The sequence below is a fragment of the Phaethon aethereus genome (assembly GCF_964289735.1).
Source record: "Phaethon aethereus genome assembly, chromosome: 2".
NCBI classification, from domain to species: Eukaryota; Metazoa; Chordata; class Aves; order Phaethontiformes; family Phaethontidae; genus Phaethon; species Phaethon aethereus.
The window spans coordinates 118,633,685-118,652,585 of NC_138582.1; the positions used below are offsets into that span (position 1 = coordinate 118,633,685).

Below are 18,901 nucleotides of genomic sequence, written 5' to 3' on the forward strand. Positions count from 1 at the left end.
CAGTTTCTTGTGCCTCTATAATGTAACTGTTTCATGCCAGAACTTAGGAGACCCCAACAGAAAGAAGACTCCCCTATATAGCCGTGTGATGGACCGTAACCTCCCACCAAAGAAAATACCCCACTCCAGCTGCTTGAATGAGGGAAAATTCTTCTGAGCAGTAAAAATGAGCTGAGGACCATGTATCTGCAGCTCCCTGACCAATCATTCGGTCTAACGATAGTCTCCAACCACTTCCTGATGCCTATGATGTCTGGTCCATAAATGTCTATTCAAAAGCCCTAGACTCTGATTCTTCCACACACACCCCAAAAAAACAGTTTGAAAATATTTTAGAAGCACCACTTGGATATAATGCATAAAACTCTTGCAGGCCCAAAGGAATTCATGCTCCTAAATGCCTCTGATGATACTTCTAATAAATATTCTCTCTGCTATCCTATAAGGAAATAGTGCATATTGAGGAAAAAGAGGCCCAACTATATCTAGGTTCAAAACTAGCCAGCTCTGATGCTTTAAGTTTGTGCTTGTTGATGGTTGTCTTCAGAGATTTTTTTTCCATGAGACCCATGGAAGTGGTAAAATAGCTTTTCTCCTTGCTCTCAGAACCACTCTAGCTTTCATAGAGTTTTTGCCCTAGAAGTTACGCACCAAAAAAAAATGGTAGCTGCTATATTGCCAGGATGAAAAACATCAGGGGTAGGAGAAAAGGGAAGGGAGAACAGCCTGATTCTCCTTTAACCAAGTTTTCACACCCTGCTAGTGCATTTTTCTTTTAATTTCTGACCCACAAGTATATTCTGCTTATATGGTAACTTTACTTTCAATCCTAAAATTCACTCTGACATGGATTATAATTTTGAGGCTTAAATAGGGCCCTTTTTATCAAGGGACAAGATGGGTTTCTGGAATCAAACTGAATACTGGTGTTTTGGAGTTTGGGAACAGACTGGAGCCTTTGGAGAGTTTTTATGCACTTCCTTTTAAATCCTGTGCTTTTGAAAGAAGCTGTAATGATGATCCAGGAGACAAAAACTTTCTTTTATTCAGAGCAGATGTAGAGAGACATATTTGTGGAGTGAAAGCTCTTAGACTCTGGTCATTTGCAGTCTCATTAAGCTAATGGAGGAATTGGGGCAGGGGAGAGGGATGGGGAGATTGTGCAATAGGGTGTTTTCTCCTGGTCAAAATTTCTAATGTGACCAACGTGGTTCTTCTGGGACACCCTATGGCTGCCAGAAGGCTGAGACCTGTCTCTGTCAGAGTGGTCCATTCTGGTATGATTGTCTCCAAGCCTTCTTTACAAGTCCCTAAGTCTTCCATATGTTTTTTAGCAGAGTTGGTTGGTTTGTTTAAAAAACCCTACTATCTTTGTATGTACCTCTGTAAAAGTGTCACTGGAAGCACGCTCTACAGCGTTCACACTATGGTTGACTGGAATTTAAGGCATATGTGCTTAGACTGCCCTTAAATTATGTAGGTCCTGCTCAGATATCATTTCACATGGTCCTAATAGTTTTGGTAATTCACTCAGGATGAGTAGTGTGGTACAGAGAAAGGGTTCATGATTCTAGAAATCACTTTTCTTGTAGGTCTTCTTTAAATTCCATAGCTCTTGTGCTTTGGGACCAGCCACTATTCGTATGCTTTTTGCAATTAATTTTTTGTGAGGGTGATAACCACCAAGCAATATTTTAAAGGAAATATTACCTATTCCTGATAGAGCCCTGGGTGACTGTGACTGGGAGGTGGCTGTGTTATTTCAGCAGCTTTTGGCCACCTGTTTCCTCCTTCTGTACCAAACTGGCGATGGGCATTCCTCTCAGCAAAGTGTAAATACCCAGCTGATCTGATATGCATCACTTCAGCTTTTTCTCTTTATTTTCTGTCTGGAATGTGCTTTGCTATGTCTTAAGGAAAGAGAAAAGGGAGAATCTGATCATGCTCAAGTTGTGCTTTCCTGACTGTACATAATCATTAATAATCTTCCAAGCGTCTCGGGTTCCAGTTTGTGATGCTCAGGGCTTTTGCGTTCTCCCTGGTAACTTCATAAAAGCAAGAAACGAAGCTATTTATGCAGGTTTCTGTTGAAATGCATGGCCCTGTCATCCAAATAAAGCAATCAGCTCTTCTAGAGAGAAGTAATGTCCTTGAAGCCATCTGGCACTCAGGACAGTTTGCAGTGAGATTTCGTAGTAAGGGAGAGATGCTGAAAAATGGGAACAGAAAGTCAGTTTTCTTCCAAGGACAACTGAGCCAGACTTTGGGGAATGATGTCTCAGAGACAGCTCTAGAAGGAACTTAGGAGGACATAGTGCTGCATTTTGCTTTTAGGTGCAAATTTCCTCCACCTATGGCCTGAGCTGGGTGTTTTGGAAGAAAACCTCCTGGAGCCCAATTTTAGCTTTGAAACTTAAGAGGAATGCCGTTACGCCAAGAATGAGTGTCTTGTCTGCAGCCTTCTGTTTTGCAACTTAATAAAAACGTGCAGGGGATCCACTCCCACCCAGGAAATTTGCAGTAAGGGAATGTAGTTCTGGGCCTGGCTAAACAAATGAACACTTGATGTTTATCCCTTCTTTCAAGGGTCTTTAAATATAAAATACTGCCTGGAGTGGGGACTATGGGGGCTAGTTTTTCCTGCTTGAGTGACCTAACCTAGGCTTTTTCCAATGCATGAAAAACCAGAATAGCTCTAATGGGACAAGAGGGGTTTTGCCTTTTTTCTTTTTTTCTTTTCCTTCTCCTTGCAATGCTAAATACGCAGCTCTTGTCTAGGGAGGTTCGGTTCCCTTCCACATCCCTCCTGCATAGCTGGACCACTAGACTACTGGATATACACGCTGACACCTGCTTCTGCCGTGTTTATACCAGCAGATTTTTTTTTTTAATTAAAGATTTTTAATTTTTTAATCACAAACAGCAGGTGAAATCCAGGGGCAGACACTGGCTTACCCTGCCCACTGCTGTATCATAATGACTGGGGCTCGCAGTACCCTTCCAGCTCACCCTTGGGCAGACAGGGTCACTGCAGTTCTTCTATCCCAAACTCCAAAGTTTCTATGCATCTGAAGGCAACAGCTAAAATGTTTATGCTGTCCTTGGAGTGGTGCTCAATTCAAACATTTGTGAATATTTATCAAATGCTTTGAGATTTTGGGGGAGAAAATTCAGTAGAAATGCCCAGGCTAGGGCTTACCCGTTGTGTTTATTAGTCAAGCTGTATGTGAGGCGTGGGGAATAGCTGCAGAAATTGGAGTAAGAGCCCCCATTCACTTGATGAGCTGCACAGCATCAATCCTCTCCTGCCAGGCAGCTCTATATGGTAGAAAAGCTGTACTTGGCCAGAGGCATTCACATCAGTAAAAAGCAAAACTTCAAATAAAACTAGTGTGAGGAGGGAGTGAATTGTTTGTCATCTCTCAAGCATCCTCCTAAATATGACTGTCTGCTCACTCTTCCCCTTCTTTTTAAGAGAGCCAGTCTCTTGGAGCAGAGTGCTACATCTCAGTCCAAGTAGAGGTATGTTGATAACAGATTTCTGTTATAGTAGCAGGAGAAGAAAGATGGATTTAAAGCAGTGGATGTTTGGATAAGGCTAATTAATAAATCCTAGAAGGGCAATAACTCACATGAAGTGAGGCATATCTACAGCTGGCACCTTGACTGTAAGGGAAGATGTACCTATAAAAGCATTAACGTCATCCTAACAGCAGGAGGGGGAGATCATAACTACTGCAGGATGCCAGGTCCTGAGGGAGTGAAATATGGCAGCACTTGGCCGGCTCCAGCAGCTCAGCACTCCGGGGGCTGTGCGTTGGTTTGCAGCTGCCCTTCAACGCCCTTTTGTAATTTTCCTTGGCTTAGACAGGATCCCTTTGAGATAAATATCTGCTGCCTTCAACTTTCAGCTGCTGGTGGGATATGGGACATGGGCAAGAGCCTGGACGAAAAGCTGTGGTTGGTGAGCTTGGCTCCCTCGGTGGCCTGTTGCTGGGGGTGATGAGAAGCCTCATGCCAGCCTCAGGGTAAGGCATAAAAATAACGCGGAGACCTTTTCTTCTTCACTCCAGGCTCTTCGTATTGCACAGTTTCCCCAGATGGCAGGGCTGGGAATGGGGTTCATTTCATCACTGTTTTCACTCTCATTTCATTTGCCAAGTTTTCTCTAATTGCTTCCTTGCAAAAGGCCTGCAGCAAAAAATCTCCACTTCCCCAGGCTGCAGGCTCTTACTTTCATGCAGCTATCTCCTGCTACCGCATGGTAGCAAGGCCAGAATTTCTGCTACAAAGGAGTCCCTCTTCAAACAAGAGGCTCTTTTGACTTGGCAAGGCTAAGCAAGCCACCTTATTGCCTCAGCTGACCGGCATGGATGTAAAAGATAGCAACTAAAGCACATATTTTGGCTTTGGACTTCTCGCCATTCCCCACTGGCTGAACTGACAGCACAGTCAATGGGGAAGCTGCTGAAATTTTGGAATCCATCATGTTTGCAATGTGCTCCTCCTGAAGTGCTTCTCCAGGGACTACTGTTTCCCAGTATGGAAGACAGTACCGCATTGGGCTATTTGGTGGTGGGGGTGAATATATACGGCGTGTTAGCTCACATCATAAAACTGGTCCAGAAATTCACCGTGCTTTTGAGCAGCGAGACCTGCCAGCCGGCACTGTCAGTGGCTAGGTGACATGGTGACGTTCGCTCACACGGCTCAGTTGTGCCAGGGTGGAAGAAAGTGTGCAGCCGGGAGCGTGGGGCAAGGTAGCGGTGCCCTAGACAACAGCTTTCTCCAAACTGCTCTTGCCATGGCACAGAGAATATGGCCATGGCACATGGTATCATGTGCCAGAAAAACATCACCAAGGATCATCACTCCTCCTCCTGGCCGCTGCCCAGACCTGCCCCCCTGGGCAGGGATGTTGGGAGTGGAGCTGGCTGCTTCGAGGGCACAAGTAGGTAGCAAGAAACTTCTGGACCCATTGCTAAGTGTAGGGGATGGAGAGCTGCTGCTGCTGCTGGGCAGAGCCCTTTGGCAGGGAGGAGAAAATCAGTTCTGCTCTTGCCATCCCTCTCCATCTCACCCACCTCCTGCAATTTGTCCCCTAATAATTTAGCCCAGCCTAACTCTTGATCTGAAGAGTCAAGATTGAAAAGCACGGGAAACTGCAGTGGCTTTTGCTTCCAGGACCTGCCCCGTGTTGACTTAGGGGGTGATGGCAGCATGGCTGGCAGGAGAGCCCCGGCCGGGCTGTGCCTGCTGGCGTGAGCCGTTGCTGCTACCGGTTGCACGCGGGATTTCAGCTGGCGCGAAGTTTTTCTCAGGGTGGTACGGGGAAGAATGGCCGCTGCTTTGCTTTGCATGCATATTTGAAACATGAAGCTAGTGTGTAGAAAACCAGTCGGCATTGTTTGTAGCTGGCTGCAGAACATATTACAGAGTCAGAAAAAAGTACTTTGAGAGTGAACGTGGTGGGAACCAGGCAATCTTGCACCAGGTTGTTGAACCCAAGCAAGGAGTTACAGTGGAGCAGCTCCTTCTCCTTCCCTTTAATTTATTTCTGATCGCAAATCTTCCCCTGTCACCCATCCCTGGAGGCCCAGCAAGCGGCAGAAAATTTTTTCATAATATGTAGCTGCAGAGCATAAAGCAATTTAAATATATAGCTTCAAAAAGAACGCTTTGTTCCAGGCTGTGACAAGGAAACTGGTGGCCTTGGAGCCTGCAGGGCTGGAAGGGGCCTCTTGGGTTTTCCCAGTGCTGCGTGGCTGCCCTGATCCTGCAAAACTCGCGTGTGCGTTTGAGCAGGTCGGTAACCAGCCTACGTGGCAAGGGGCTGGTTCAGTGGCTTAAGTCCTGTTTGGCCAGGGTACTGGTCCACGACTGACAGCAAGCAGCGGAAGACCTTGCAGGAGTTAGAGCAGAGCACAAGCAGCTGAAACGGGGACGCCTGCGCTGGCGCTAAAGTCATCATCCCTTTTAAAAGAGAAATCCCCCAAACCCACATTCCCGCAGCGGTCTGACCGGCTGCTTCGGGCAGCGGCGGGCGCCGGCGTCCCGCCCGCTCCCACCCATCTCCCGGGGCCGGGTTCTTACCTGGCTGGGGTGGAAGCCGTCGACCGGTTCGATCAGCTGCCAGGGCTCGCCTCCCATCCTGCGCCACTCCTCGGCCGCTGCGAACAACGTAAACGGAGGGGTTATCGCCGGTGAGCACCTGGGTGCCCGCCCGGAGATGTACGCCTCGCTTCCTCTAAGCGCCACCGGTATTTTTGAGCACACAACGGCTCTGCGTGAAGATTATGATAATCCATAAAAAGTTGTCAGAGCAAATATTGTGTGCAATCCCCGCTCCTTAGGGCAGTATTTAAGCCGTTCGTTATTGTTAATTTTTTATTTTTTCCTCTGTGATATTTATGCAAGGGAGAGCTATGAAGGTAAATGATCGTAAAACTATTCACTTTCCCTCCCAACTAAGATGGATGCTGTAGCAAGTAAGGCTGTAAATTATTTAATACTGATTTAATACTTTTGCATTTCCCAGTTTAGTTGCATTGTCAGCGGTGCAAAAAAATAAAAGAGAAAAAGAAAACAGTGCTTTTCAGATAAAGAGATGGTAACATAATATTCGCATGGGCTGATGTCTGCAGGAGCAGACTGTCATTTTCAGTTACTTCTCTTCTGAGCGGTCTTTTTCAACTCCAACAAAATAACCTTTTGAATTACATAAGCATGACATTCAATGCAAATTATGCTGTGCTGTAAGCCCCGGAGCCATTAGAGAAGTAAAAAGCTTTCTGTCTTCAAAAGGGCTGTGGAGTGATCAAACATGGGACTAGTGGATATGGCATTAACAGACTGTAAATTCAATAATTTCTTTTATAATGACAGATTAAGAATCCTTAATAGCATTACGCAGACATCCTGTCAGGAAGAAAATGTTCTCCATTCAAGCACCGCAGTTTTGACCTAGATGCACCGCTGTTCGTTGGACCCTGTCTTTTGTGTCAAAAAGTGAGGTCTGGCTCCCCATACTAACTTTGAATTCACAGAAGGGTGATAGTCCCACATTGACTATAGAAACCTACTTGAGATGTTTTAGTCAACACCCGAAGTAACCTGCTTCAAGGCACAGGGCTTGGAGCTTTGTTTCAAATTTGCAATATATTGGACACGGTGTGTATTCACCTTAGATTACACCATGGAGCGCACCTATAGACACAGACAGTGAGCTTGCTTAACCCCTTATATATGATGTTATACATTGAGTACGAGGCCGTGTCTTGTGTTTTACTTTGTAGCTGGACTACTGTTACGGTGCCTGAAATAGCAGAGGGGTAAGTAAGATAGTAAGGGTTTACATCAAGATAGGAGAATTTAGACCATTACACTTGACCTCCAAAAATCCTAGAGCAGTTGAACAAATACCCACCAACTGAGTATGTCCAGAGATTGTCTTGAAAGTGCCTATTGCCCTGGCAAGCCTAGATTAGAGCTTGCTCTCATCCACAGCAAGAAAAAGCCAAAACAAGCAACCCCTACTCCCCTATTTATTGCACTGCTTCTTAAAGGAACCACTAAGTTCTTTACCCACAGGCAACATCTGAGCCTGAATGTCTGTCTAAATCTAGAATAAATGCTAGTATACTCAAACTTTACTCCAAGAAAGCCGAGAGCTGCTATGTATATAAATATGCCCAGGCCAGCCTGAAATCAGTGCACTCATCACAGTGTGCAACCACTGCTAAATATTTGATGTCTGGAGAGTTTAGGGGAGGATTTGTGCTTGCTTCAGAAAGAGACCAGAAAAGTAGGTCAGCAGCCTTAGCTGGCTTTTGAGCATACTCACGAACTGACAGCTTTCCTGAGGGGAAGCTCGAATTGTTGGGCTGCAGGAAACTTTGCAAAGTGTCTTTCAGAGCTGATGTTTGTATGTGCATGTGTGATTTTGTTTACCTCATTTATTCAAAACGATGTAATCAAGAACAGCAAATTATATTAGATGTTTCTTTTCGTGAAAGCAAATAAATTAGCTAAAGTTAGTCATTTAACTTATTAAAGTAATTTGCCTACCCAGCAGGTAGTTTGTTCCAAATCCTAATGACTTGTTAAATATTAAGTAGCTGAGGAAAAAGACACAAAGAGACTTGGACATCCTGAAACTCTGCCCTACAATATCAAACTTGACAGTGGAGTCCACCTCCCTGAGATAAAGTTTTGGACAGAAAGACTCCTCCTCCCATCCTCTCTTCTTTACCTCCCCCTCATGGTCTGCATGAGACCCAGAACCAGCTTCCTGAATTGGGTCTTGTAGGGCAAAAGAAGTTTTGATAGGATTTGGCTCCAAACAAGGTTTTTGCAATAATCTTAGTTGCCTCAGCAGCTCCATGCTTCCAAGGACAGCCGGGCACTGATGGGGGGAGGTGTTCGAGATGTACACTTTGAAGTATTGCCAGGGTGCTTCTGCTGAGAGGAATATGGGGACCAGCATCTGTCCCCAGCCCTGCAAGGACACCACCCACTCATGGTAATGCGGAAAAGTTTCTGGTTCCTGTATTTTTTTATTTTTTTTTTAAATGTCAGTCGCAGAAGGAAGTGATTTAGGTAATGCGCTTACTTAATGCCACTTAAGATCACAGAAGGATGAGTTTTGTAAACTAGTCAAGTCAAAAGTTATGGTAGTATGCAGGTGCTTAAGGAAGCATATGAAAGAAGGCACTTCGTCCTGGGAGATGTGCTTCTACTTTTGAAAGCAGTGAGTTAAGAGAGAGTGTCTGTGTTACTCAGGCAGGAAAACTGGCTGAGAAAAGTTCTCCTTCCTGAGGTACTGCTCATCCCAGAGGAGGCAATGTGAAGCCCGCTTGGTGAAGTAGTACTCTACAGCTCATGAAGACCACCTTCACCATTGCAGATATGCCATCTCCAGCCTAGATGACCCCCTATAAAAGCAATGATCAAAAATAAACCCAAACCTTATGGACTGAGATATGTTTGACATTTCTTTTTTTCTTCATCAGCCTGAGAATCTGCAGTGGACAAGCAGGAGGCATTTTTAGCAGAGACTCTTCTGCTGTCCCTGTCACCTCGCCACCAACAGCCCCTGCCTCCCCAGTGCAAATGGCCAGTGTGCTGCGCATCGGGGCTGTGGGTGCTGGCAGCAGGGAGCAGCAGGAAGGCTGTGGCCCCCAGACTGGTGATGGGTCTCATTTCGGCAGACTGGTTGGTTACCCCAACCAGAGAAGCCAAGAGATGACATTAAGGGTCCCCCCATTAAGGGTCCCTCCTTGGCCCCAGCCCTGCCAGCAGGGTCATCTAGGCTGGCTGGCTATGCTGCCTTTCTCCCAGTCCAGAGATAAAATATGAGAAGCGTATTAGCAGCCCAGCACTTCACTAAATGCTTCATGAGAAAGGCAGGAAAAAAGCAACTTACTTTGTCTCAGTGGGAAATCCATGTAGAAAATATCAAAGTTGGCAAATTTCTCAGACCTCGCAATTTCTTTCAGGACACTGGAAAGTTGTAAAGCCCTCTGCAAAAATCAAGCGATTTAATGACAATTCATTGCTACTCATGCTGCTTTGTGTGGATTCAGCTTTTGTCACCGATGCGCTGTCAGGAATTTGAAAGCTAATGCTGCCCTTTTAGCTGGGGGAAAGGAGGTGAAACGGGGTTCTTCATCATAACATAGACTTGCATGAGCACCACCAGCCTCTGGGCTACCCAGCTCACCGTGCAATCGTAGAATCATGGAATAGTTTGGCAATATATCACTGCAGGTTGCATTGAGGCCTCAGCTCACGTAATAAGTTTAATACAGCATATAGTTATTTTACTGGAGACCTCTTTTAGTAGAGCCTCTATGCCTATATAAATATTCCGAATTTCTCGGTTTGGGAGGCCTCTTGACAAGTGGCAGCCCAGTCATTTTCATTCCTCTTAAAGAAAATTGAAATTTTTCTGCAGGAAAAATGTTCTCCTTTCCCATTATCCCTCCTACTACTGTGTTGTGGGTGCTAAAGCTTATCTATCCAGACCAGATTCTGCCCTTACTTTCAGCAGAGTAAATGACTTCCATTGAGCGTCTAACATAACTGATATATCCAGTGTGATTTCTGCAGCCGTAACAGAGATCAGGATCTCCTAAATATTTAAATTGTGAAGTTTGGATAATAACATAGCCAATTAGTTTCAGACACGGGCTCAGAAAGAAGATTAATTCATACCCTGCAGACATATGAATTGTTCATGCACAGAAGTTATGTGTACTGTATGTTCTGTATTATTGGTACGAATATATAAGCTGCAATCCTGCAAGGATTTAGGAATGTGCTTAATTGCCATCTCTGAAGTCAAGAGGGACAGGACATAAAATGAAACACATATGTAAACCTTGGTGAAATTAAGGCCGTATTTTCTGTTTAGTGAATGCAAACATTAATACGACTATACACAGAGATGACACCTTTGACGATATTTGATTACTGGCTCTTTTACATGGCTGCAGGGGTGTGCTGGGATTAAAAACCAGTTTGGGAATAAGTGGCTGATATTATGTGACATTCACTTCTGCAGCCAGATTTTTGGGGAGAGTTTTAAGACATCTCTGTTCTGCCTGTTCCCATTCCTGCACTGAGCCTGGATGCTCCTTGGTCACACCATCTGGCGATTAAGTCCACAGAAATGTGCCTGAGGAAGATGAGCACAAATCCCAGATGAAGACAGGGTAAGACTCTTGCTCTTGGGGCCCGCTCCTGCTGCCAGCGACATCTATGCAGTTGGCTTTTCATACTCACAGCTGCTTAATTCACAAGACCTTTCTTAGCAGGTACATTTTCTCCTTAAAGAACATGAACCTGAACGGTTTTGTCTCGGGGAGATCACATCCCTTGAGAACAAATTTGTGCAGCTGAGAGGTTGGAAAGGGAATACATTTACAAATCCCTTAACTTAACCATGCTGCCTCCCAAAGCCTGAGAGGTGTTTGAAAGGATGGGTACGGATGTTTCCGCATTTTCTCCCCGCCTTTGGAAGAAAAAGGTGTGCTGACGTCTCGCCTTCAAGATGTTAGGCATATATCCTCAGACACAGGGACAAACTGGAAGAGCGGCTGTACAAGAGGGCGGTCCCCCTGCAAGCCTCATCGAGACTTACCTCCGAGGTCAAATTCCTGAGGGTCTCGTTGGGGGTCAGCCAGCCGCTGCAGGGGCTCACCTGGGCAGGCAGAGGGTGTGGGGCTTTAGCAGCGGGCTGAGAGGGAAGGGGGGCTCATAAGTTACAGCCAGAGACCTTACCTGGAGGCAGTCGAGGAAAGAATAAAGTTGACTGTATGTGACGTCCCTGTTCAGCTGCCCTGCAAAGCACAGAGAGGGAAACTTCTTGTGCCTGATGGCCAAATGTAACTTCGTTCTGCAGGTCTGTGCGCTCCCATGCATTAAACTTCTCGGTGGGTAGAGGTACCCTGGGAGCCCCAACCACCCCCGGTTACCCTCCTGCCACCAGAGCCAGGATGCAACACTGGTGCAGCCTTTCCGCTAACGCGCCTGCGTCCCCCGAGCATGCAGAGCCGCTTTCGCTTCTCCCGCGTCCCTCTCCGTCCTTTCACAGGTGATTTGTCTCACACATGGGGTTAGTCATCACAGCCCGCACCGGTCTCTCAGGTGCTTGACTGATATTTTATCCATTAATGTATCTCTCACCCTCCAAACACATGCAGGGGTTGCAAAGCTGAAGGGAAGATCAAAGATGCCTGTATATACTCTGAACTTCGCATTTACCTTGGAGAGGTTAGCCTTAAAAAGGAGGAACAATTTTGCTGTCACAGCTAGTCACACAGCTTGTGTGGGTGAGCAAATTCAAGTACCAAGTCAAACGCCCAGCTGACATCCCCTAAAATTCACTGTGCTATGCAATAGCCTGGCTCGCCGAGAAAATTACCCACTTTCTTGACCTTTTTGCTTCTTTGGTAGCTACAACCAAGATGGAAATTAAATGGCCACTCAGTTCTCTGAGTTAGTAGCGCACTGATCAGCCCGTCAGGCTTTGTTAATTTTGCAGTGCTGAAATAAGAAATTTGTGTTGTTGTTTTGGGAACTGCAAAGTAAGTATGATCTGTCCCAAATAAAATGGACTCCTCAGCTTGCTTTGCAGCAGCTCCCTGGTACAGACTTGATTCCTGCCTATCTCACAGCTGCCCATCACCCAGCAGCAGTATCAGCTGCTCAAGGAGCAAAAGATGGTGAGCTCAAAGATCTAGTGTCACTCCTGGGTATTGGGGATGTCCCAGAGCCATGTAGCCTGAAAGCATCGGGCCCTGGGGTGGGCTGTCACAGGGGCAAGGGATTCGGTAGAAAGCCAGACCGACGTCTGGTCATGCCTGAGCCAGCCAAGTGGGGACACCTGCTCACAACTCATCAGAGGAACTACCAGAAGTGATCTTCTTGCTACAAAATGTGTTGCTTAGGATTAATTTGGTCCCTCCAAGGTAAATCAGCCCCTCTGAAAATTTTCCAACGGGTCCGATAGCTAATCCTGATTTGGCTTGTGCCAAAAAATGCTACGTGTTGTCTCTGACAATTAGATATCCAGTAGAGGAACCGTCCCTGTGACAAACATGCACTCAAGGAAAGAAATGTGTTTATGTGACTAAAAAATAATTAGCACAGGCTCCCTCTGCCTTGAAAGGGACAGGATTTTTCTTTTAGGTTTCTTTTTTGCTGTTTTCATTGGTAGTAGTACAGTGCTTATTAGAGAAAAATGTAACAAGGTTATTCTAATCAGGAATAGAAATGGAGACCTCAGACTTCCTGAGAAGAGGTAAGTACTTTTGAGGGGTAAAATAACCTGTAGTAGATAATGCAGAAGCTGTGGGGCCACTGGCAATGACTGAGGAACTGTGGGGAAACCACGGCTCAGAGTCTGCGGAAATCTCTAGTACCCAGTGCTTGCCAAAATCATCTGAAGATGTAATCTACCATTTTAATGATGTGATTTAGCTTCTCCCTCTCTTGGCTGATGAGAACTAAGATGACAACAACTTTCCACATGCTCAGATGCAAAAGAGATTCCTTTACCCAAATACAAGTAAGAACAGGATTTTGGTGGAAAACTGGGGGGGAAAATGTCCACAATGGTCCCTTGTATGCACTCTTGACTGGAGAACAAGGGACTTACTTTAGCTGTTTGCATAAAAACTTTCTTTGCTAGCTGCATCAAGTATTTCACATTCTTTATCCAATGCGGGGTGGTATGAACTTGTAGAGAAGCGGTTCTGCAACCAGCTTCCAAGCTGCTCCACCCCACAACCTCCCACATCCCCAGGGAAACGTTTCCACACTGCCCAGAGGCACAGCTGTCAGACTAACCAAGGATGGATGTCACACATCATTGCATATGGATGCAGCCTCCTGTGATGCCGTTCCTCCCTGTTGCTTAGCACAGGATGAAGCCAAGGAGCAAGTGCTCTGCTAATGGTCAGACGTACAGTTTCATGCATGCTATGAGATGACAGGTCCCAAAGACAGCCTCCGAATCTCTGAAAACACTTCCTCAAAGCACCTTACGGGAACTGCACTCTGCCCCAAAACATGCCTGCACATGGTGTGAGGTTTCAATCGTCACACCTATAGGTAGCGTAGGAGGTGGCACATAATTTATTTCTCTAATATCTAACCAGTCTTTCACAAACCCTTGACTTAATCTTCTGTCCTGGTCCACATCCAATTTTACCAAGACATCCACCACAGTGAGTGGAGGTGTTCACCAAATGTCCAGCTCAACCTGTAACAACAACCAGGATGAAGTGCAGGCAGGCCAGCTGCAATTTCAGGCCAAGGCTGAGGCAGAACAGCTTGTTTCCACATCCTCAGCATGTGTTGAGCCTGGGTTGGAGCTCAGTGGGTCTGGCTGGTGGGGGAACCAGGCAGGGTAGGGGTCTGCCCTCTCTCTGGCCTGGCCTGCACTAGGGTTGTTAAGCTGGCTCTCCTATTTCCACTGCACGGCCAGTATCTGTCTCATATTTCTCAGATTTCCTCCATTCTGCCAGGTTTGCTTGGAATTGTCAATAGATTCATAAATTATTTAGGGAGAGAAGGCAACAGGAGCAGGCAGATAACCAGGATGAACCCCACAACATCTCATATTTACCTAGAGGATGGTATCTGTCGTGCAGATTATCCCAGAGAAAGCGTCCATCTACCAAGCCTGTTAAAATCACGTGGCTGCCATTTGGAAGACGGGAGTCCAGGTATTGCAGAGCTTCCACCACGTTGGAGAGCATTTCTTTGGGTGTAGTCATGTGAGACAGCGTGTCACGGTTCCTGCAAGAAGAGGATGCCAACAGGACACTGTGTCAAGTAATACTGTGCCCCCCAAAAGGCACCCGAAACAGAAGCATTTTCTTCTTTGCTGTTCTTCCAAATTAAGTTAGCTAAATAAAACCTTATAAAAATGATGCTATGTGTTTTAGTTCCTCATTGTTATTGCCAAAATCAGAAGTGATATAGAAACCTCCCTCGGTGTAACCCTTCTCCCTGCTAAAAGCAGACAGTTGCTTTTTTATAGATGGGCCTCCTGTTGTGGGTTAACCCTGGTGGGCAACTAAGCATCTCACAGGTGCTTGCTCGCTTACTTGCCACCCCTGGTGAGACGAGGAAAGGAAGAATAAAAGTAAAAAAACTTGAGGGTCAAGATTAAAAACAATAAGTTAGAAAGTTTTTTAATAAGTGAAGGAGAAGTGGAAGATGAGAGAAAGAAAGCAAAAGAAGTGATGCAAAGGTAACCACGTATCACCTCTCATGGGCAAGCTGATGCCCGGCCAGTTACTGAGCAAAAGAAGGCTAACACCTCCTAAAATCCCCTCCTCGCCTTTTTTATTGCTGAACACGACGCTATATGACACAGAATATCTCTTTGGTCAGTTTGGGTCATCTGCCTGGTTGTGTCCCCTCCCAACCTCTTGTGCACCCTCAATCTATTCACTGGGGGGGCAGAGAATGCCCCAATGCTGTGGAAACACTGCTTAACAAGAGCTAAAACATTAGTGTGTTATCATCAGTATTGTTTTGGTCAAAAATCTAAAACACAGAAACATAGGAGCTGTTATGAAGAAAATTAACTCTGTCTTAGCCAGGCCCGGCACATCTCCATATTAAAAAAAAAGAAGCTTGAACTCTCTTACTAATTTTATTCCATTTTTTACAAATGAGTTAGCCTTTTTTTAGAGCGCAGAGAGGTGAATCAGAGCCATGAAGCAAGCTATGACCCCATTGGTTTCCTCTGGTGGTAAAATTCATGTAAAATACCCCGCTAACCCTGGTGCCTCGCTCTTTGTAGCCGTTGCAGAGCATCTTAAGCCACTTGATATAAACCCAGGAACTTTCCTAGCTGTAGTCCTTAAAAATCTGTGCTGCTTTTGGTGACTGCAAAGACACTGCCCCTGGTGTACTTACCAAACTCGAGTCTGCATCTGACATTTGACTGGTCTAATGTCTACCTCAACTTTCAGCAGGAAAAGGGTCTGTTGGGTCCTTCCATGGGATGCAGGGTGCTGCTGCACCTGGTTAAGAGCCTCCATGGTTCAGCTCTGAACCGGGGGAAGTGGTGCTGCTCCACAGACAAGGCTTTGGGGTGAGAGATGCCCTACAGATGGATGAATGGAGGGTTGCTTTCCCCATGGATTGCTGTGTGGAGCTTACATTCAACACACTCTTTGACTATGCCAGGCAGAAATATCTAAGGTAGCTTTTGTTGTACACTCACATGTTGTACACTACTTACCACAGCTCTGCAGGAGGACAGGAGAGCAGCAAGTAGTCTGGAAAAATGTGGGAGACGGGAGGGAGGAGGTATTTAAGATAAAATAGTCATGAAAAAAGTTCATTAGGGTCTGACAGGACCTCTGTCAGTGTCCCACATGGACGGAACACCCACATTTTGTGGCTCACTGGCAGGCATGAGCCAGAGTCCCAAGCTCAGGTTTATCCTTCCCCTCTTGCATTTAGCTGTAAATGCTGCAGGGGGGGGAATAAAATCCTGAAATTGAAATAAATTTTAACTTTTGTAAGAAAAACAAACAAGCAATACCACCCCAGGCTGCCTGGAGAACACTGCTCTAGCTATGTTATTAAAACAACCACTTTATGATATAAAAAGCATTGCCCTCTCTCGCTCATGTGTCTCTGGCCTGGGGGAGACCCCAGCTCTGCTCCAGCAAAGTCTGGGAGGCAGAGCAGGGCCAGCTCTGGGGAAAAGCCTCCTGTTGTCCGCAGATGTCCCATTGCCCACTCTCAGAGCAAAGAGCTGGTGGGGTGGAAAGGATGCCATCGCTCCTTCCACAAATGCCATGCATCCAGTGTGGCCTGGGATCCCCCTGGGGCACGCAGAGCAGAGCATGTAAATCCATAAGCTGCCTTTTTTGAGTCGATAAAGTCAATAAAGATATGTGTTTGCAACATAAGCTCTTAAAAGAGCAGCGAGGGCACCATGGCTGGGATTGGGGCACATCAGCGTGTGCCACCATGCGTGGCATGGACCACACACCTTGGGAAGCAGGTTCTCGTGACAGATTCCGTTCTGCCTTGGTGGTGCTGCTCAGCTTGAGCAAGGCTTTTAGAGGGAAAACCTCAACACCCATTGAGGAGCTGATCTCGTTGCTCAAAAAGAAAGGCAGGGGATGTCCTTCCAAGTAGTGCATAAGGTTGCACTAATGTCCTTCCTTACTCTTATAGCAGTTCCCACATTTTCTCCCGTGGGCTTGTAGGGAAGTGACCAGCTTAGCAGCCAGCAGGCTCCATCCACGTCCTTCCCCTGCGAAAGTCCTTTAATCCCTTTCATGGCTTCCCAGGGATAAGAGAAGGAGAAACTTGATGCTTGCCATGCTGAGTGAGATGCTGGGGAAATCCGGTAGGATTCCTTGACAGTGAATACCATAGAAGCAGGAGCTTTCAACACTTTTTGCTCTGTCTCGAGGCATTAGAAATGTTTGTGGTCAGGAGGCAGAGGGGGTGAGTCCTGTGTGGTAGAACCACGTTCCCTAGCAAGGATTTGGGATTCTTCAGTGGGCTGCATTTTGCACACAAAATAATAGTTAGACAGCTCCCTGGGCCTAGAAATTTATCTTAATGCAGTATGTGCTGCTGAAGCATTTCAGACTTTCTGGTTAGGGAGAACTGAAAAACAACACTAAGATTCAGGCTTATCCTTGTGACAGCCACCCAGGCAAGGCACTTTTGAGATAAGACTGTGGTTTTGCCCTTAAGTTACTTCATTTCTCCTACGGAAACTGCAGTACTTGATTTCAAAATACTGCTCTGATGTAAAGTCTCTGTGCAAGTAAACACATCAGTGTGAGCTGAAATTAATATGACATTCATAACTGCACTTTCTCTTGTCATTCTCTGCTGAAGTCATGTAGATATCTCAGTGCATTTCTTCACATTTCCTTTCTGTGCCAGGCTGTGAAATTAAAAGGAACTGAGAAGCAATCCATCTTGTAGGCACATTCATTTTGGGCTCTGATATAAGGACTTCAAGGTGCCTGGGTGTTGTGGTACCCTCACACTATCCCCCTGGGAGGCAGCAGCCAGTGATAGCCTCTGCCTACCTGGGACGTCTGGAAGCTGATGTTGGCCATGGTTCATTGTGTCAGAGCATAGCAAGCAGACATTAATCACAGAATCACAGAATCATTAAGGTTGGAAAAGACCTTTAAGATCATCAAGTCCAACCATCAACCCAACACCACCATGCCCACTAAACCATATCCTGAAGCACCACATCTACATGTTTTTTGAACATTTCCAGTGATGGTGATTCCACCACCTCCCTGGGCAGCCTGCCCCAATGCTTGACCACTATCTCAGTAAGGGAATTTTTCCTAATATCCAGTCTAAACCTCCCCTGGCGCAACTTGAGGTCATTTCTTCTTGTTCTGTCGCTGGTTACTTGGGAGAATAGACCAACACCCACCTCACCACAACCCCCTTTCAGGTAGTTGTAGAGAGCGATGAGGTCTCCCTTCAGCCTCCTCTTCTCCAGACTGAACAATCCCAGTTCCCTCAGCTGCTCCTCATACGACCCCTCACCAGCTTCATTGCCTTTCTCTGGACACGCTCCAGCAACTCAACGTCCTTCTTGTAGTGAGGGGCCCAAAACTGAACACAGGATTCAAGGTGCGGCCTCACCAGTGCCAAGTCCAGCGGCACAATCACTTCCCTACTCCTGCTGGCCACACTGTTTCTGATACAGAAATGGTAGGATTCTTGCTGCACTGGATCTGGGTATTTTAGGGAACATTCCCTGCCCCGCTACGATACACAAATACACAGTAATATCCTTGGATGTGCACACATTAGGACATCCAGCTTCTGGATATCCTAAGACCATGGTTAGCTGTGCACACATATAACACAGAGGGACCAGGCAGCCTTGTGCAATCTGTGCAAAGCTTTTCCATCTCTCCTCCGCCACAGACATTTCCCTCCTCCAGACCTTTATAACAGGGTCTGGCATAGTCCAAACACAGCTCTCCACCTTACTTCTGCACAGGATTCATGGGTCTGGCCTGCCACATCCTGCAGGGCAGTGATTTCCCCCCTCCCCATGACCCCAACCCAAATAAATATCCCCCCAGCCCATGTTTCAGCCGTACGTCTGTTTTCCAGCCGCTTGCTGTTATATGCCCAGGGCCACTGGCATTCGGGGCCAGCTGGGGCGCGAGCACACCACACGCACACACTAACACATGCCCTATGCAGACACACACAGAGCTGGACCCACAGCACGGGAGTTCAGTGGGGCTACACAGCTCTAGCTCGCTGCTGAGGGGTGGCACGCCCGGGTCATGAGGGCTAGAGGTTGTTGTACACTCACGTACCATTTTTAGGGCTGGAGGGGTGCAGCAGCATTTTGGGG

At 46.4% G+C, this 18,901-nt stretch overlaps 1 protein-coding gene across 1 annotated transcript in view; it reads right to left on the reverse strand.

The window, feature by feature from the left end:
- AOAH (acyloxyacyl hydrolase) overlaps positions 1-18,901 on the reverse strand; it is a gene marked incomplete at its 3' end in the record, with an annotated part of 84,379 nt that overhangs the window by 151 nt on the left and 65,327 nt on the right. Inside the window, exons 17-21 of the mRNA XM_081996847.1 lie at positions 14,135-14,307; positions 11,284-11,342; positions 11,144-11,203; positions 9,425-9,521; positions 6,094-6,170 (exon numbers count right to left, since the gene is read on the reverse strand). Of these exons, the coding sequence (XP_081852973.1) occupies positions 6,094-6,170; positions 9,425-9,521; positions 11,144-11,203; positions 11,284-11,342; positions 14,135-14,307 (466 nt within the window). The remainder of the gene's footprint in view (positions 1-6,093; positions 6,171-9,424; positions 9,522-11,143; positions 11,204-11,283; positions 11,343-14,134; positions 14,308-18,901) is intronic.